The sequence below is a fragment of the Chelon labrosus genome (genome assembly GCF_963514085.1).
Source record: "Chelon labrosus genome assembly, chromosome: 12".
Lineage (NCBI taxonomy): Eukaryota > Metazoa > Chordata > Actinopteri > Mugiliformes > Mugilidae > Chelon > Chelon labrosus.
Genome location: NC_140345.1, coordinates 10,004,429 through 10,020,670, shown reverse-complemented (window position 1 = coordinate 10,020,670; position 16,242 = coordinate 10,004,429). Strand labels below are relative to the sequence as shown.

The 16,242-nt window shown below is 41.2% G+C and overlaps 1 protein-coding gene across 1 annotated transcript; it reads left to right on the top strand.

Annotated features, from left to right (window-relative positions):
* The first annotated feature begins 29 nt into the window (after positions 1 to 29).
* Positions 30 to 15,895, top strand: tars2 (threonyl-tRNA synthetase 2, mitochondrial). The gene is made up of 18 exons (XM_084556171.1): positions 30 to 1,749; positions 4,787 to 4,962; positions 5,047 to 5,161; positions 5,549 to 5,670; positions 5,948 to 6,056; positions 7,868 to 7,932; positions 8,031 to 8,109; positions 8,764 to 8,910; positions 9,000 to 9,098; positions 10,338 to 10,507; positions 10,583 to 10,745; positions 11,180 to 11,317; positions 11,837 to 11,914; positions 12,930 to 13,030; positions 13,852 to 13,953; positions 14,047 to 14,119; positions 14,249 to 14,363; positions 14,490 to 15,895. The coding sequence occupies exons 1-18, from the start codon at positions 1,666 to 1,668 to the stop codon at positions 14,630 to 14,632; spliced, it is 2,079 nt and encodes a 692-aa protein (XP_084412297.1). The 5' UTR covers positions 30 to 1,665; the 3' UTR covers positions 14,633 to 15,895.
* Positions 15,896 to 16,242: the final 347 nt, after the last annotated feature.

Genomic DNA, 16,242 nt, shown 5'->3' with positions numbered 1-16,242 from the left:
GAAAATCTCTGATAAGAATCTCACCCATAAGGAAGACTACATTTTGTATGCTTTCATGGACTGACTCACATATGTAGCATGTTTCTAATTTTGGTTACTGACTGTAATCAGTCAGTGCTGTTTTAATTTAAGAAGAGACTTTTTTCTGTTTTCAGTTCATTTTTTTTTCTCAACACACTTTTCACCTCCCAAAGAAAACTTTTTTTTCTGCTAAACATTTTTACAGTGTAGTGATCGCTGGAGTTGGAAAGCCGCATGTAATTCAAAAACATTATGACAGTAGTGATGTCAGGTTTACGCATTGATGTCCACCAGTACATGGGCCACATCTGCAGAACTGTCTTGTGACTGTTTGATGACCCAGTTCCAGCGGACCAGCTTCAAACATTCACAGAATAACACTAGGCAATGGCCATGCAGCTTTCAGAAATGTTACTTTGTTTAATTATTTAGGATCATTTAACTTAATGTAGTCATGTTGGCAAACTGTTCGACTACACATTGTGGCCTCTGTGCCATTGTTCTACAGTTCACATTGGAGAAACATGCATGTTTTAAATCGTACGTGAAACCTGTAAGATCCTGCACCATTAAGCAAAACTTTCGAGCTCCCCTAAAAGAGGTCGTTACCTTATAGGCCAACAAGATTTCTCTACAGTTTCACTGCATTTTAACTTGGAGAGCAAGTTAGAAACCACAGACTGAAAGTGACCCCTTTATATTCAGAGCTTAAGCGCAAAAACCTAGTTAGAGTGATGCCACCAATTTATTAGTGGGATAAAACCCAAAGCTGTCTGAATGTGTTTACAGTGTAGTTATACTGATAAGTTTCATCTCAACCATGTAGACTGTGTTTATTCTTCCTATAGTGCTGTAGCTCCCCCAAGTGGCACATCAGTGGTACTTCAGCCTTTAAGTCTTGAGGTCGTCCATGATGCAGCCACAGCACCCCTCATTTTAATGAAAATGGTGAAATTAAGAAAAGTATTTTTCAGAATTAATTTAGCTGCAACATCCTACGGTCCACCTGTGGTCCACCTGTAAATGTCCACTTTAAAAATATAATCCGGTTATGACTGCATTTCAGAATCCTTTTAAGTTGTGTCTGTCAGATTTGAATAGTAGCCACATTGAAGACGTTTTCTGTTAAGAGCAGTACATGATTTTTATTCCCCTGGATTTCCTCAAAAATATTTCTGACACTAAACCAATAGACTTAAATGCGGTTAATGCTGCAGCAGTAATCGAGCATATTAACAGATGCTCAGACCGTCGAGATGTGTGAATTTACTTTGCTATCACACACGGGCTTGTGTTGTGCTCCACCTGTCGTAAACTCCCTACGCATGCGCAGTTTCGTTGAGCATATTGTAATCCGGTCTGAAACGCCTGATCAGACTGTACACGGCTGTAGTTGTTAACGTTTTACTGTTTCTTAACAGTTTTTCTAAGAGGTGTCTCGCTTGTTTTTATCCGTGTGCGCAGCTCCTGTGTGGCAGCGCGCTCTGGTCTTAAGGCTGGGAGCGCGCACGCTGCTACGGAGCTGCGTCACAAGTTTTCACCTACAACGTCACCGTTGCTTCCGGTATTATGGCCGCTTGCAACAGAGGGGACAATGTTGATTAACAGGAGATGAGCATGTGTGTTTAGGCAGGTGTTGTTAGGATGGCGTTGACGGAGCTGTTTCGGCTCGTTATATGTCGGTCGGCAGCTCGTGTGACACTCCGCGCGCACAGGAGTTACAGCAAGGTGCGACAGTTTGTTATTACACCAGCTAAAGCTAACGTTAGCCACTAGGACAGTGTGTTCAGTGCTGTGAGCAGAGGCTCTTCATGCTTGTGTAATGTGGGAATTGAAATTTAGCAGTTTTCCTTTTATGCTGTGAGACCTAAAGTAGTAATTCAACTTTTAGCACATTTTCCATTAAGTTGGCAATCATTTGACACTTGTTTTGTTTGGAAAGAAACTTTATCTGTAATATAAATGTAATAGATGTTACCATTTATATTAACGACCTGGATCCATCATCCACTTCCTCTTCATGCTTTTTATAATTAGTTTATGTGGTTACTGTAAAACTAAAAGTAAAGAAACCAAAATAATTCTGACTTGAGTGCTTACCTGTTAATATTTTGGCATTATATGTATGGCTTATATGCCATACTTCAAATTCTATAAAATGATTGCAATGTTCTTGTTTCTTTTAAACTACAGTCAGGAAAATGACTATTTTAATTAATCAACTGAAGAACAGTAAAATATATTCCAGTTTATTAGGTAGACTCAGGTAATACTAATGAAGTCTGAAGTGACATCCCTGCATTTCAGTCTTCCTTCATGAAGGTCATAGTATTTAGTTATTGCATCTGTTTTACGAACCCTTCAGATGTAATTAGTAGTGGCATTGACATTGCATTAATTCATTTCCATGTGCTTATAATATTCAGCCACACCTGTATACACTAACGAGACAGTTAATTAGGTACACCAGTAAACACAAATGGATTCTTACAAGTCCTGCACTAAATTGTAGCTTCCTGAAGGTTATGGTATTCAGCAGTTGTATAATATACACCGATCAGGCATAACATTATGACCTATTATTGTGTAGGTCTTCCTTGTGCCTCCAAAACAGTTGTGACTCATCAGGTAATGGACATGGGTCTTCTCAGGGTGTCCTGTGGTGTCTGACAACAGGATGTTGTTGGTGGGGGGCCTTTGGGTCCTATGGGTTGAGGAGAGGGGCCTCTGTGGATCAGGCTTGTTCCAGTGCATCCCACAGATACTTGATCAGTTTGGGATCTAGTGAATTTGGAGGCCAGGTCAACACCTTGTACTATTCTTCATGTTTTTTTAGTTGTTCCTAAACCGTTTTTGTGTGTGTCTGTGTCAGGCTGCATCCTGCTGGGGATGGCTGCTGCCATCAAGGAGTGTCATTGCTATGGGGTGGGGGTGTCTGGTCTGTGTGGGGGGTACATGTCTAAGTAACATCCACACGAATGCCAGGTCTAAAAGTTTCCCAGCAGAACACTGGATTGTCACAAGATGGTCCATGTTATTTACCTTTCCTGTCAGTGTTTTTAATGTTATGTCTGATGGTGTAACTGAGAGAGCAGCTGATTCAACTGTGTTTTCATTTTGGAGGCTGTGGTTTGTGGTACTGTTGTATTGTGTTGAGGGCTAGACTAAATAACAAAGTGTTTAATTCAATCCAGTTTAACAGCACAACAAACTACATCCCCCAAAATGGTCACACAGTTGAATTACCACATTTCTAATACCATTTCTACATAAACTAAACATTTGTGTAGAGGGATTTAATGTAGGGCTGCAATATGAGAATGTATTTGTTTTCACAAGTTACCTAATGTTTTGGTTAGTGAGTGTATTTCAGTTAGGGTTGTTTGTCATTTAAACAAATACTAAATAAAATGCATCTCTGCGGTTGTACACTCTGCTTGAATAGTAAAATACACTGCCTGGCCAAAAAACAAAAAACGCCTTTAGCTTTGATTACGGCATGCATTTGCTTGCTGTAATCGGTATGCATTTGCTGTGGCATTGTTTCAGTAAGCTTCTGCAATGTTACAAGATTTATTTCCATCCAGTGTTGCAGTAATTGTCAATACAGTGTCTGGCCAGTGTGCAAAGCCTTCTCCGGCACATCCCAAAGAATCTCAATGGCTTAAGGTCTGGATTTTGTGGTGTCCAATCTATGTGTGACAATTATGTCTCATGCTCCCTGAACCACTCTTTCACAATTTGAGCCCCATGAATCCTGGCATTGTCATCCTGGAATATGCCCGTGCCATCAGGGAAGAATATTCAGGTCGTCAGCTGACCTCATTCTTTGAACACATAATGTTGCTGAACCTAGACCTGACCAACTGCAGCAACCCCAGATCATAGCACTGCCCCCACAGGCTTGTACAGTAGACACTAGTCATGATGGGTGCATCACTTCATCTGCCTCTCTTCTTATCCTCATGTCCCCATCACTCTGGAACAGGGTAAATCTGGACTCATCAGACCACATAACCTTTTTCCTTTGCTCCATGAGTCCAATCTTTATGTTCTCAAATTGAAGCCTTTTTTCCAGTTAGCCTCACTGACTAGTGGTTTTCTTTCACTATTACACATAGCCCTGAGCTCTGCTGTTGTTTTTCTTTGATTTCACCAAACGTTTAACTGATCGCTGATCACTATCAATCAGGATTTTTTTCCGACCACATTTCTTCCTCAAAGACGATGGTTCCCCACTATTCTTCCAGTTTTTAATAATGCATTGGACAGTTCTTAACTCAGTTTTAATAGTTTCTTCAGTCTCCTTAGATGTTTTCTCTGCTTGATGCATGCCAATGATTTGACCCTTCTCAAACAGACTAACATCTTTTCCACAACCATTGGATGTGTCTTTGGATATGTTTGTTTAAGAAATGAGAAGCTACTCATTGCATCAGTTGGTTTTAAATAACTTGTTGCCAGATGAAAGATAGTTGTCCATGCAGTGATTATCCAATAAGAGGCTCCTGCTTATTTGCTTAGTTAAATCCAGGTGGCCACTTTGTTTTGGCCAGGCAGTGTAAAAGAGAGTCGAGCAGCATTCATCCTATTTTAACTCGGTTACAGCCAAAATCCTGAATGCGGTCATCTTTTTAATTTCATAGCTTGTCTCTCAGCTGTACTGTACCTCTGCACGCCTCTAGTCTGAATGCTTTCATTTGGCCTCTGTCTTCTCCATATTTCACTTTCTTTTGACTGTAATCTCTATATTGTCCAACTGCAGGTGTCCCCAGCTTTGTCTGAGCGGTTGCGAGTCTTTGAGTCTCTCAGGGAAAGACGAGGCCGTAACAAGAGAGGTGAAGCTGCAGAAAAGCCCCTCAGTATCCAACTAGCAGATGGCCGGACAGTAAAAGGAACAGCTGGTGTCACAACGCCTCTCTTTGTTGCGCAGAGTGTGCGGTAAGTACACAGATCATACTTTAATGTTTTGCTTTTAAGGTGTTTGTTATAACTATATTTTACGTCTTTTATACGGTATTACAGGGTGAAAGGGGCATTAGTGAGCAAGGTGAATGGAGAGCTGTGGGAGCTCGGACGACCCCTAGAGGCAGATTGTGAACTACAACTACTGGGGTTCGATACAGTTGAGGGAAAACAGGTAATTGCAGCTTTCACTTGAAACTCCATTAAGTCTGTTTAAGTTGCTTGAAATGTATCACCAAGCAATTTTTCATATTCCTCAAGAGGAAATGAGTGGAGGAATAAACCTACAATATAACATCAGTAAAATGCATGTACACTTGGGTACATAGTTGTGTTAATTTATTGTTTTTATGTGTATGCAGGATAAATAATTGTGGGATGTGTGTATCTTTGAGTTAGTTGGCTGTGTTTTCTTTGCTTGATGAGAGCTGAAGAGACTCTCCCTGGCATCACACAATTACACTTGCTGTTACCCTGGGTGCCACTTTTATCCCCCATCAGGCCAATATCACATACTAGATCTCTATGCCTCACTCTCTCTGTATTACCCTTAATTTTACAGGCAGCATGGAGGACAGGAGCTTGTGTCCTGGGTGGTGTCTTGGAGGGGATGTTTGGCGCTGAGGTGTGCAGAGAAGGCGCAACAGAGTTCGGGCTTTTCTGTGACCATGTGTTGCACAGCAGGTCAGTTGTTTATGTGACGGGTTCTGATAGAAGACCACAGCTTTTGTTTGAGTTGATTAGCTGTCATCGATTTTAAAATTTGTAGATATTTTTATTTGCTTATTTATGTGCCATGTGTGGTTATGGTAATCTGTTGCTTTAAGGACAAATTTTCCGGTTAACATAATCTCTACATGATCCTCATCTCCAAAGCTTCTGTCATGGCCTCCTGTTTCTGCCTTAACGCCACAGATTTTTCCTCACTTTATATTTTATCTTAATATGTTTTCACCCTCAGTCCCTTGTCTCTGAGCGATGTGGAGGCCAGGTGTAAGGAGGCGGCAGCCCTAAGACTTCCTTTGTCCGGAGTAGAGCTGAACACAGAAGAGGTCCGAGAGCTGTTCCAGGTCAGCAACACGTGCTGTATTTGTTACCTCATGTAAAAATGAGTATAGATCCTTTCGAAAAACTGATATTTTCAGTTGTCAGAGCAGGAAAAGCAAAGGTATAAACTATTGGCGAGGACTCTGGTTGTCTGCTTTAGATGTATCCATGAGCCAGCAAGCAGAGTACCAAGGCCTTCTGTTTCACCACAAACTTGTTTCAATCTGCGCAAGTGTCCAAAGTGCCTGACTGGTGAGCCACAATGCACCACACCTGCACTTTGACCCTAGCACAACTAATTGGAATCATTATTAATATTATTGTTAATAATCATACCTGTACATTTCCTAAAACAGTGTCATGTGTAGTAGATGCTGCTCCACTATTCTGGCTTACTGGGAGTTTTGCCATTTGTTTCAGTTTTGCATGTCCTGGTATGAGAATTCAAAATGTCTGCTGTGTTTGAACTATATTGGCTCATACAAATCTAGCACCCACGGTTCTCTGTGCATACAGATGGTCCTCAGATGTGTCAAAAGAGCCAATTTAGAGAGATTACCTAAACAAACCTCTTTTAAAAACTGTATAAAATGTCTCTGCTTCATTTTATGAGCATCCGTCGTGGTACAGGTAATACTTCTGTTTTTCATTTGCCCAGTAAAATATAGTCCAACTCTTACTCTTTTGCAGTAAGCTTCAAGTGCTACTTTTACTATGAAACAGAAAGTATACAAATAAACTCTGTAGCTGCTCAGATACGTATATTATTTTGGGAATGTATTTATTGGGCTGGAGTCAGAGCAACAGTTCAAGTGTTTCACTAATTTTATTACCTACTCCAGTGTATTTCCAACTGTGCAACAAATTAAAAAGAACATTTATTTACAGAGCACGATTAAATATGCTTTAGAGATAATTACATCGATTAAAGTAACTGTAGTAGACAAAATGGTTTCATTATGATTTTAAAACGTTGAAGGGTCTCAGAGACTGTTTAATAAAGTTGTGTCTTTAGCTGTGATTTAAAGCATTTATTCTACCCCAGCACCACAGTCAACATCAAATCACAAGGTGGCAGAGACACACCAAGCCAACAATTTTTCTGGTTTGTCCTGCGCTCTTGCCACTGCTTGGACCTCAGTTGGCAGCTGTTCAGCTTTAGCATGTTGAATCTGTGATAAGGATCTCTCTGATTGGCCGGTTTAGCTTGGAGAATCGGTGCACGAGAAGAAAAAAGGAAGTGACAGATGTAAACAAAACAATGATCAAATACACCATTTTCTTTCACAACAGCATGATCATCTAGAATAAATAAACAGTGACAAACTGAGCAGCATGATTCAGAGGTCAGCTCTGTACAACTATGTGTAGCTCTTCTTAACTTACTAGTCTCCAGCTAACAGAAGCTCTGTCTGTTTACCCTATTTAATGACAAACACAAACTATTGCCACCTGATAATATGAAGAATTGTTTCCTTTCACGTATTTCACAACGTATGTGCCAGCTGGCCACTGGCTGTAGTCTTTGACATTGATTTGTTGTCTGTACCTTTAAGAGTAATAGTGATAAAAACATTAGTCATGTGTTCTGACGTAGTGTGTTATTGCAGTGCCTGTAACAGCTTGTCTTAGTGTTTGCATACGGCCTGTTTCTTTTGATAATATGTGAATAGCAGTGATTAGTCATGGTGTACGACTACTGTTTCTAGTGTACCTGTGATATTTTCTACTTTTCCTGTGTTTAATCACTGAGGTCAGGCACTCTCCTATTGTCCTGCTGTCCGTAGTAAACTGTGTTATAAATGGAGTTTTTGCATTTTGTGGCTTGTTACAGAACAGTGAGCTGAGGCTGCAGCTCATTGAAGAGGAGATGAACGGCTCCACTGTCACAGTATACAGGCACGTATAAAAACACCCACACCTCATGTGGATTTAACTGACTTTGAAACAATCCCCAGGTTCAAATGAACCTGTCTCATCTTTCCTGCCTGACTCAGGTGTGGAGACAGTATAGCGGTCTGCAGCGGACCCCTCCTCCCACACACAGGCTTCCTCAAAGTCTTCAAGATGCTCCAGGTTTGTTTGTGAGACTGATCTCTCTCCTTTTTGCCTTCATGTTGTTTTTACATACTGTTATCTTGTTTCCTGACACTGTGTTGCACAACTGCTCCCAAATTGACCTTGTTCATTAGCCCTTTTTAATCCAATTTTAGTTGAAGGATTGATGGCAAGTCCCTTGAAAGCCAAACACTGTTTCATCTATTGTGGCTCTTTAATTTTTTCACTGAGCTTCAAACAACATAATCTGGAATTTATGACACACATTATAATGAAAGAGGCTCTCGTAACTTTGTCTCATCAGTAAGAATCTGTTTTATTTGAACCCATGTGAGTCTTTCTGTCTGATGGGACACATGCTGTGTGGATGGAATTTTCCTCGTCTTTATTGATCCAGAGAGAGGGAGGAGTTTCCATACTGGGTTGTTACTGGGCAGACTGGGATTCCAGAGGCAGGAAATATCAGCAGCAGGATGTTGTGTTTGTCAGAGGCCAGATTCTCTTACTGACACATTGCCATCCATCTGTCAGTCTTATCTGTTTACCCTTCATTTTTCGGGTGAACCTCGCTTCCCTTTCTCTTTTGCCACCTCTTTGTTCACTTAAAAATTTCTCTTCTCTTTAACATCCTCTTCATGCCTTCTCTCTCTCTCTCTCTCTGTACCCTGCCAGCTTACTGCCGTGACCCTAGCCGATCAAACAGAGTCCTCTGGTTTGACACGTCTGTTAGGTGTGGCCTTTCCAGGAGAGAAGGACAAAGAGGAGTGGGAGCAACAGCGAGAGGAGGCGAAGAGGAGGGACCACAGACGGATTGGGACGGTAAGATGAAAAGCATATTGCAAAACGAGATCAGCTTAAGAACAAGAAGCACATTTGTCATGTTTTTTTTGTTTGTTTTTTTTCCTCAGGACCAGGAGCTGTTCTTCTTCAATGAAGTCAGTCCAGGGAGTTGCTTCTTCTTGCCAAAAGGAGCCCACATCTACAACGCACTTACTGACTTCATTAAGGTGCCCTTGACTTAACTTATATCCTACTCTAATCAGCCTTAACTTTATGACCTCATGGTTATAATCACTGGTCAGCTTATTATCATGGCACCTGTCCGTGGATGACATATGTTAAGCAGACAGTGAACATTTTGTTCACCAAGCTGATGTGTTAGAAGTGGGAAAATGGACAAGTGGAAGGTTTGGGCAACTTTGACAAGAGACTGATTGCTAGACGACTGAGTCAGAGCATCTCCAAAACGGCAGGACTTGTTGGGCTTTGCTGGTCTGCAGTAGTCGGTATCTGTTGCAAAGGAGAGCGGTGAACCGGCAACAGGGTCATGGGCAGCCAAGGCTCATTCATACATGGGGAGAGCGATCCAATAGATGAGCTGCTGGTTGTGATAAAAGGGCGTTGCTTTGGTCATAGGGACGGGCTTTTATCTGCAGCAATGTTCAGGTGGTGGTAGGTATCAAAGTAAAATCTACATAAATGCCAGGACCCAGGTTTCCCTTTGTAATGAGATCATCACTGTTAGGGTCACTTCAGTGGTTTTGTGGTTTTAATGTTGTGGCTCTTGGGTGTATGTATGAGCCTGCTTGTAGAACTATACAAGTGGAGTAGTACGAGTAGAGTTTCTTCAAATTATGAGGTGTTATAAATGGAGTACGCAGGTTATATTGTGGTTAATACGGATCTGCCATCGCTTAACTTTGGTATAAATAAATTTCACTCACCCAGATTTAATCAGAAATCACTATTGTATAATTCATTCGTCAGTATTTTGATCGGCTGTCTCAAGCTTCAAATTTGGTTACACACAATGAATTGTTGCCTTCATTTTCTTAAAATAATGGATTGAAAAAGAAATAATATACAGTCCCAAGACTTGACTTACACCTTGTGTCCACAGCACCCACTTAAAATAAATTGAAACTCGATAACCATTTTCAGTACTGCTTATCCAAACAAAACCTAAATAAATTGTGTTATTGGAACTCTAACTGTGACCTTAGTTGGATTTGTGTTATCATAAAATGCTTCATTCTGTGTTTCCTTTATTGGGTTAATAATGGCTATCATCTATGTAAACGCATGTTTGTCAGTTAACGTGAGCTGTGTTGATTGTAATCCTGAGGACATGTGTCTGTATGTCAGTCGTCAAGATATTGCTCTTGTTAGCCTTCAGTGATGACATTGTTGTGACAGTCTGACCCCACTCATTGTCACACACATCCTTCCTTCCTGACCTCTCGTAGAGTGAATACCGAAGGCGAGGCTTCAACGAGGTCGTGACCCCAACGTTGTACAAAACTGCATTGTGGGAGCGCTCGGGCCACTGGGAGCACTACAGCGAGAACATGTTCACCGTGACCTCAGAGGGCTCTCAGACCTACGCCCTCAAACCCATGAACTGTCCTGCACACTGGTAAACACACAAACACAGACATTCCTAATCTAAAGTGTATTTACAGAGACTGACTCTATTTATTCTTATGTTTAGTCTCATGTTTGAGCAGCGTGTTCGCTCATGGAGGGAGCTCCCTCTGCGATGGGCTGACTTCGGGGCGCTGCATCGTAATGAGCACTCTGGGGGTCTAGGAGGTCTCACTCGTGTTCGTCGGTTCTGTCAGGACGATGCGCACATCTTTTGCACACCTGAACAGGTAAACACATGAGCATGTGTGTTAAACCGTGTATTTGTTTAAAATTGGATAGAAACCGTAAACGGGACACATGTGGGACCATGTTACAGTTATTAGAAGGGCTGTGCAAATAACTCCTGAGACATTCCTGGAGGCCTTAACCTGGATGAATGAAGGTCTTTGTCCTGTTCTAACATTACACCTCCATACGTGTGTCTTCTGTCTGGCTGTACAGTAATCCTGATCCCCTATACAGAGTGCTTGAATGTTACTGCTCCTACAGTCCTTCTGTTTGCATCCTGTTATTTCAGAGATCACATGATGATCTTCGCTGTGTTACTGAAATACTAATTCAGAAAACCCAGTTTCTTTATACCTTGGTTGGAATTTAACCCTCTCTCAGCTGTGTTTATTATTTTGTCTTCTCTCTTGACATTTTTGTTCCTTTTTCCCAGCTGGAAGCAGAGATTGTGTCTTGTTTGGACTTTGTGAAGAGCGTCTATCAAGTGTTTGGGTTTTCCTTCCACTGCCTGCTGTCTACTCGTCCTACACCGTGCCTCGGGGAGCCCGAACAGTGGGACCATGCTGAGCAGGTAAACACACCAACTCGCACACTCTTTTATCATGTTGTACGCCACAAGCAGTCCTAGACAGGGCTAGCTGTTGAACGTGTATATGCTGTAAACGTTGTAATGATATCCACTTAAACAATCACTTCTGCGAGTGGTACTTTCCAGTAGAGAGCTGCTCCCCTGGGTAGATGTATATCTCCAAATCCCCGTGGACTCCTTTTAAACAGGCGCAGTGGCAAATTAAGCAGATTCAATTGAGTGTAATTGAACATTATGGCTCTGAGCTCCCACAGCTTGTTCACACACAGATGGACCAACATGGTACTCATAATGTGCACTAATGTACTTACGTGCTCTGCTGTGTGTGTGTGTGTGTGTGTGTGTGTGTGTGTGTGTGTGTGTGTGTGTGTGTGTGTGTGTGTGTGTGTGTGTGTGTGTGTGTGTGTGTGTGTGTGTGTGTGTGTGTGTGTGTGTGTGTGTGTGTGTGTGTGTGTGTGTGTGTGTGTGTGTGTGTGTGTGTGTGTGTGTGTGTGTGAGCAGCAGTTGGAGAGGAGTCTGCAGCAGTTTGGTGAACGGTGGGAGGTGAACCCAGGAGACGGAGCCTTTTACGGACCAAAGGTCAGTGGGACGGGTGACATGCAGAAAAGAGATCATTTTTTATTAAATCTTTAAAAAGCCTTTGGTGTGAAGACTCACATATTCATTCATTTGAAGGTAACTTAGCTCTAAACCAAGGAAAGCACCAAACTGCTCCTCTATATTAATAATCTACACTGTATTTCACTTTTTTCAATCCACAGAAAAATAACACATTATTGTTTTACAGTGGTTTACCAAGCCTTACAGTGATGACAGAATTAGTTTTCATATTTTATTTATATGTGACTGCTGTGGTTAAGATATCTAAAAATGTGTTGGTGAGCTTTAGAGGTGGTAGTTGTTATATTTTAATTTCCTTTTCTCCTGTTGCCCCTCATTATGTGATTGTTCTCCCCTATGCATACTCTGCTAAACTAAGCTAAGCTAAGCTGCTATCTGTAATTTTTAATATAGTGTCATGAGGGTGGTTCCTAATTAAATTTTCCTAAGGTCTAAAGTCTATTGTTCTGTGTTGCATCACAGATCAGAAAGTCACGTCCTGCTTCTGGCTCTGCAGAGAGAAGCAATGAAATGATGCGGTTAAAACTAATAAATAAACTTAACTGTGATAAATTGTATAGAATATCCTAAGCTTCACACAATTTGAGAATAATCTCGGTTTTATTTTAGTCAATTTAATTTTCACATTTTGAACAAGAAGTCTACAAGCATCAGGAGGAAGCCAGCCTCAGACAGACTTTATCGTGTTCATGTGGAGCCACAGAGAGTAGGAGGTAGGTCAAGTCAGGTTGGGGTTAGACACACACCAACACACTCTGCTATGTAAACAAACATTCCTCACCGCCTTCTAGCTAGGGTGTGTTAGCCACAATTAGCTAGACCGGCTTCTCTTGGAAACCCATTTGTAATTATTTCTGTCCGCAAAAATGCATTTTGTCCCCAGCAGCGTGCTCACAGCTGCAAACTCAGACTTGTCTGCCTTGGCTGGAAAAGACAAATGAAGTCTAACACAGTCCTTCATGTTTCATCATAGATTGACATCCAGATCAAAGATGCAATTGGCAGACAGCACCAGTGTGCCACACTCCAGCTGGATTTCCAGCTCCCAATCAGATTTGACCTTCAGTATGTCGGGTGAGTCCGTCATATATTTGATTATTTGGCGTCTTCTCTCTTAAACACTCCTACATCTGTGCTGATTTATACCTGCACTCATGGATATTTTCTTGACTTTTTGGTAGACACACATGCTTTATAAAATGTCTAGTAATTACTCTGATTAAATGGCACAAGCCTATCTTTGTGGGGACCTAATTTCATCAATAAAGATTAGTCCTTTATTGAATTTATGTGCTTAAGTGAGCACGTTGCCTGTTTCTGCCCTAAATCTCCTTTTTTTTTGCTAATAGTGTGTTTCTATCTAAGTGTTTCTCATCACACAGTTCACCATATATTTTGACATTTTAACAACCAGAACATAAAAATAATGATGATGTATAGATGGAGCAATATTAACACTGCTGCTCCATCTGGGTTCAACCAACATCCAAGCCTGTTATCAGCTTGGTGTGATATGCAGGTGGGAACCAAAGTCACATGGTGTTTTCTTTGTGGTAAACTTTGACAAGGCAAATATCATTGGTTGTTAATTTAATTGTGTTGCCTCTATACTAAAATGACTTCAACTTGTTACCCACCCATCTCACCACCAAAGTGTTTCTCTGTCATCGCTAATACTCGCTGAATTTCATTAAAATTTTACTGTCTCCTGTCGCCGCGTCGTTGCTAGTCTCTGCCTGTGTGCACACCCCTTGAGTAATGTCTATTTTTGACGAATTAAGTAAATAAGATGCTTTGCAGATGACTGTACTTCACCACAATGTTGCCTTTAAAACAGTGTTGCCCATAGATTTGCAACACTAATATTTTTTTTTTTTTTTAAACCTTTCTCTCAGGCAAGACGGACAGTTTCACAGGCCAGTGATGATCCACAGAGCTGTGCTGGGATCACTGGAGAGAATGATCGCTATACTGGCTGAAAACTTTGGAGGCAGATGGTTAGAAAATATTTAAAAAAAATCCCACAGAGTCAGATGTGATTTTGCTTTTGCTTCCACCCTAATCCATAACGTCTATTTTACCTCCGCTAGGCCACTGTGGTTGTCTCCAGCTCAGGTCATGGTTATTCCTGTTGGGGGCAACAATGAGTCATACAGCCAACAGGTCAGTCTTGGATCTCAAGTCTGGAGATTAGCTTCGGGTTCATGAGCAGAACAAATAAACTTTTGCTCTCCAGCGTCAAAAGCACATTACTGATACAGCTTTATAAAAGCATATCTCTCTTCTGTTAAGGTGGTCCAGCAGTTGCACACAGCTGGTTTCACGGCTGACTTGAATGAAGATCAGGGAGCAACTCTGAATAAGAAGATTCGCTCTGCTCAGCTGGCCCAGTACAACTACATATTTGGTAAAGATGAATAAACAATAATAAAAACTGAGGCCACTTTTTTCATTAGTACACCGTCTCTAACTCCTCATTCATTGCTAGTGATGTTGATGTATTTGAGCACCTGTTGTATGTGTTTTTGTGTAGTGGTGGGGGATAAGGAGCGTGAGACTGGAACGGTGAACGTGAGGAGCAGGGAGGGTAAACAGCTGGGGAGAAGGCCGACAGAGGAGGTGCTGATGGCCCTCACACGGCTACAAGACACCCGGAGCAACCAAGACGGGTTTTGATGAGGAAGTCCTGGAAATAAGGAGTCACTAAAGTAATAAATAAGATTGTTTTACATGTTCAAACTGTTATACATTTGTCTGTGTCTAAAGATCTGCCTCATAAAAATGATAATAAAAGTAAGAACTTTATATTAATGCTCTTAATTCATTGTTGGTTTGTCCTTTAATGGCAATCGCTGATAAATCTGTGTGCTGGAAAGTGCAAGAAAGATTTAAGGGTATTTAAAGATCATTATCAGTTTAATATCAACATTACTCAAAGACAGATGCAGTATGTTTGCTGAAATCCATTAAATGTGCAAATCTCCTGCTTACATAAGTCTGTCATGATGTCAGAGTAGAAAGCCAGGCATACCTTTAAAAGACTGGAAGAAAGGGAGGATACAGATGGGGATTTGACTAAAATAGGAGAGCGAGCAGCTGTGTCAGGGCTGTGTGTTTTCATGTGTGTTTAGTGGAAACAGCCACGTCAAGGTAAAGGTCAAAGGGATTGGAAGTTTTTCCTTTTTAATTGAGAGAGGGCAGCAGGATGGAAAAGACATCAGTCGTTAAGAGTAACACAGAGGGGGAGAGAGAGAGAGGTGTCAGGTACGGGAGAATAAACTGAGTTGACTGGATGAAAGCAAGTGCTTCAACAAAGCTGACTGAGAACTAGGTAGTGCTTTTAACTAAAAACAGTCTAGTTCAGCTGAAGGGAACAGAGTTATTAGATTAAAAATGCAGACGTGATGGGTGAGATGTGGTGAGCTTCTGCAGCATGAGAGGTTACTCTTTCAGGACAAAGGTACGGCTTATAAAAGGAGTTGAGCCCATGCACCTGCTAGAGACATGTGTCCTGCCACTGCAAGGCCAGTGGTGCATGGTCATAAAAGAAATACCTCAAAGAGAAGAGACTGAGCTATCAAGAGCATGTACTTTTCCTTATGTTTCAAATTATCCAAGTGATCAGTCATAGAAACCGGATGCAATTTCACCAAAACCTGGACCTAAATGGTGTCACAAACTCAATGCATCCTCTCCAACATCTGCCAAATATGTTTGTCTTGAGCCTTAAAGTCTGGTTACCCCGTACAAATTCATTCACTGAATTCATCCTTATGTCCCCATGGAAAGTCTCAGACACGGCTCATATGGAGGGAGAAAAACTTTGAATTGATCCTTTTAACTAGTTACGCTATGTCTCACGAAATTGGAGTGAACGTTCAATTCAGTTTGACGCATTTTAAACAAACATTGGGTTAGATTTATTTTTCTTCTATAGTTAAAAAGATCCAGGGGTGGAGCAGCAATTTTAAAAGTGGGGGGGTTCTAGGGGTAGCACATGAGCACCTCAACCACCTTTGGCCCCTGTTTCAGTCTCCAAAACTAATGCAATGCATTTCTAGATTTTCATCATGAGGATAATGCAAATAATATTGCATTCAAAATGTACATTATAGCACAATGCTATATAACCCAAGATATATATTCACAAACAATCACATACCATGGTATTAAGCAATTAATTTATGTTTTATTAGGAACAAGTGTGAGTGACGAGAACACTGTGTTCTCTCCCTCTTCTCTCATGTTCTCCCCTTCTTCTTCTTTTATGTTCTCTCTCTCTTCTC

Bases quoted from the DNA above. Each gene is read 5' to 3' on its own strand.
- tars2 (XM_084556171.1), top strand. From the start codon at position 1,666: ATGGCGTTGACGGAGCTGTTTCGGCTCGTTATATGTCGGTCGGCAGCT. The intron at 5,162-5,548 runs GTAATTGCAGCT...TTAATTTTACAG, and splicing joins ATACAGTTGAGGGAAAACAG to GCAGCATGGAGGACAGGAGC. The intron at 8,110-8,763 runs GTTTGTTTGTGA...GTACCCTGCCAG, and splicing joins AAGTCTTCAAGATGCTCCAG to CTTACTGCCGTGACCCTAGC.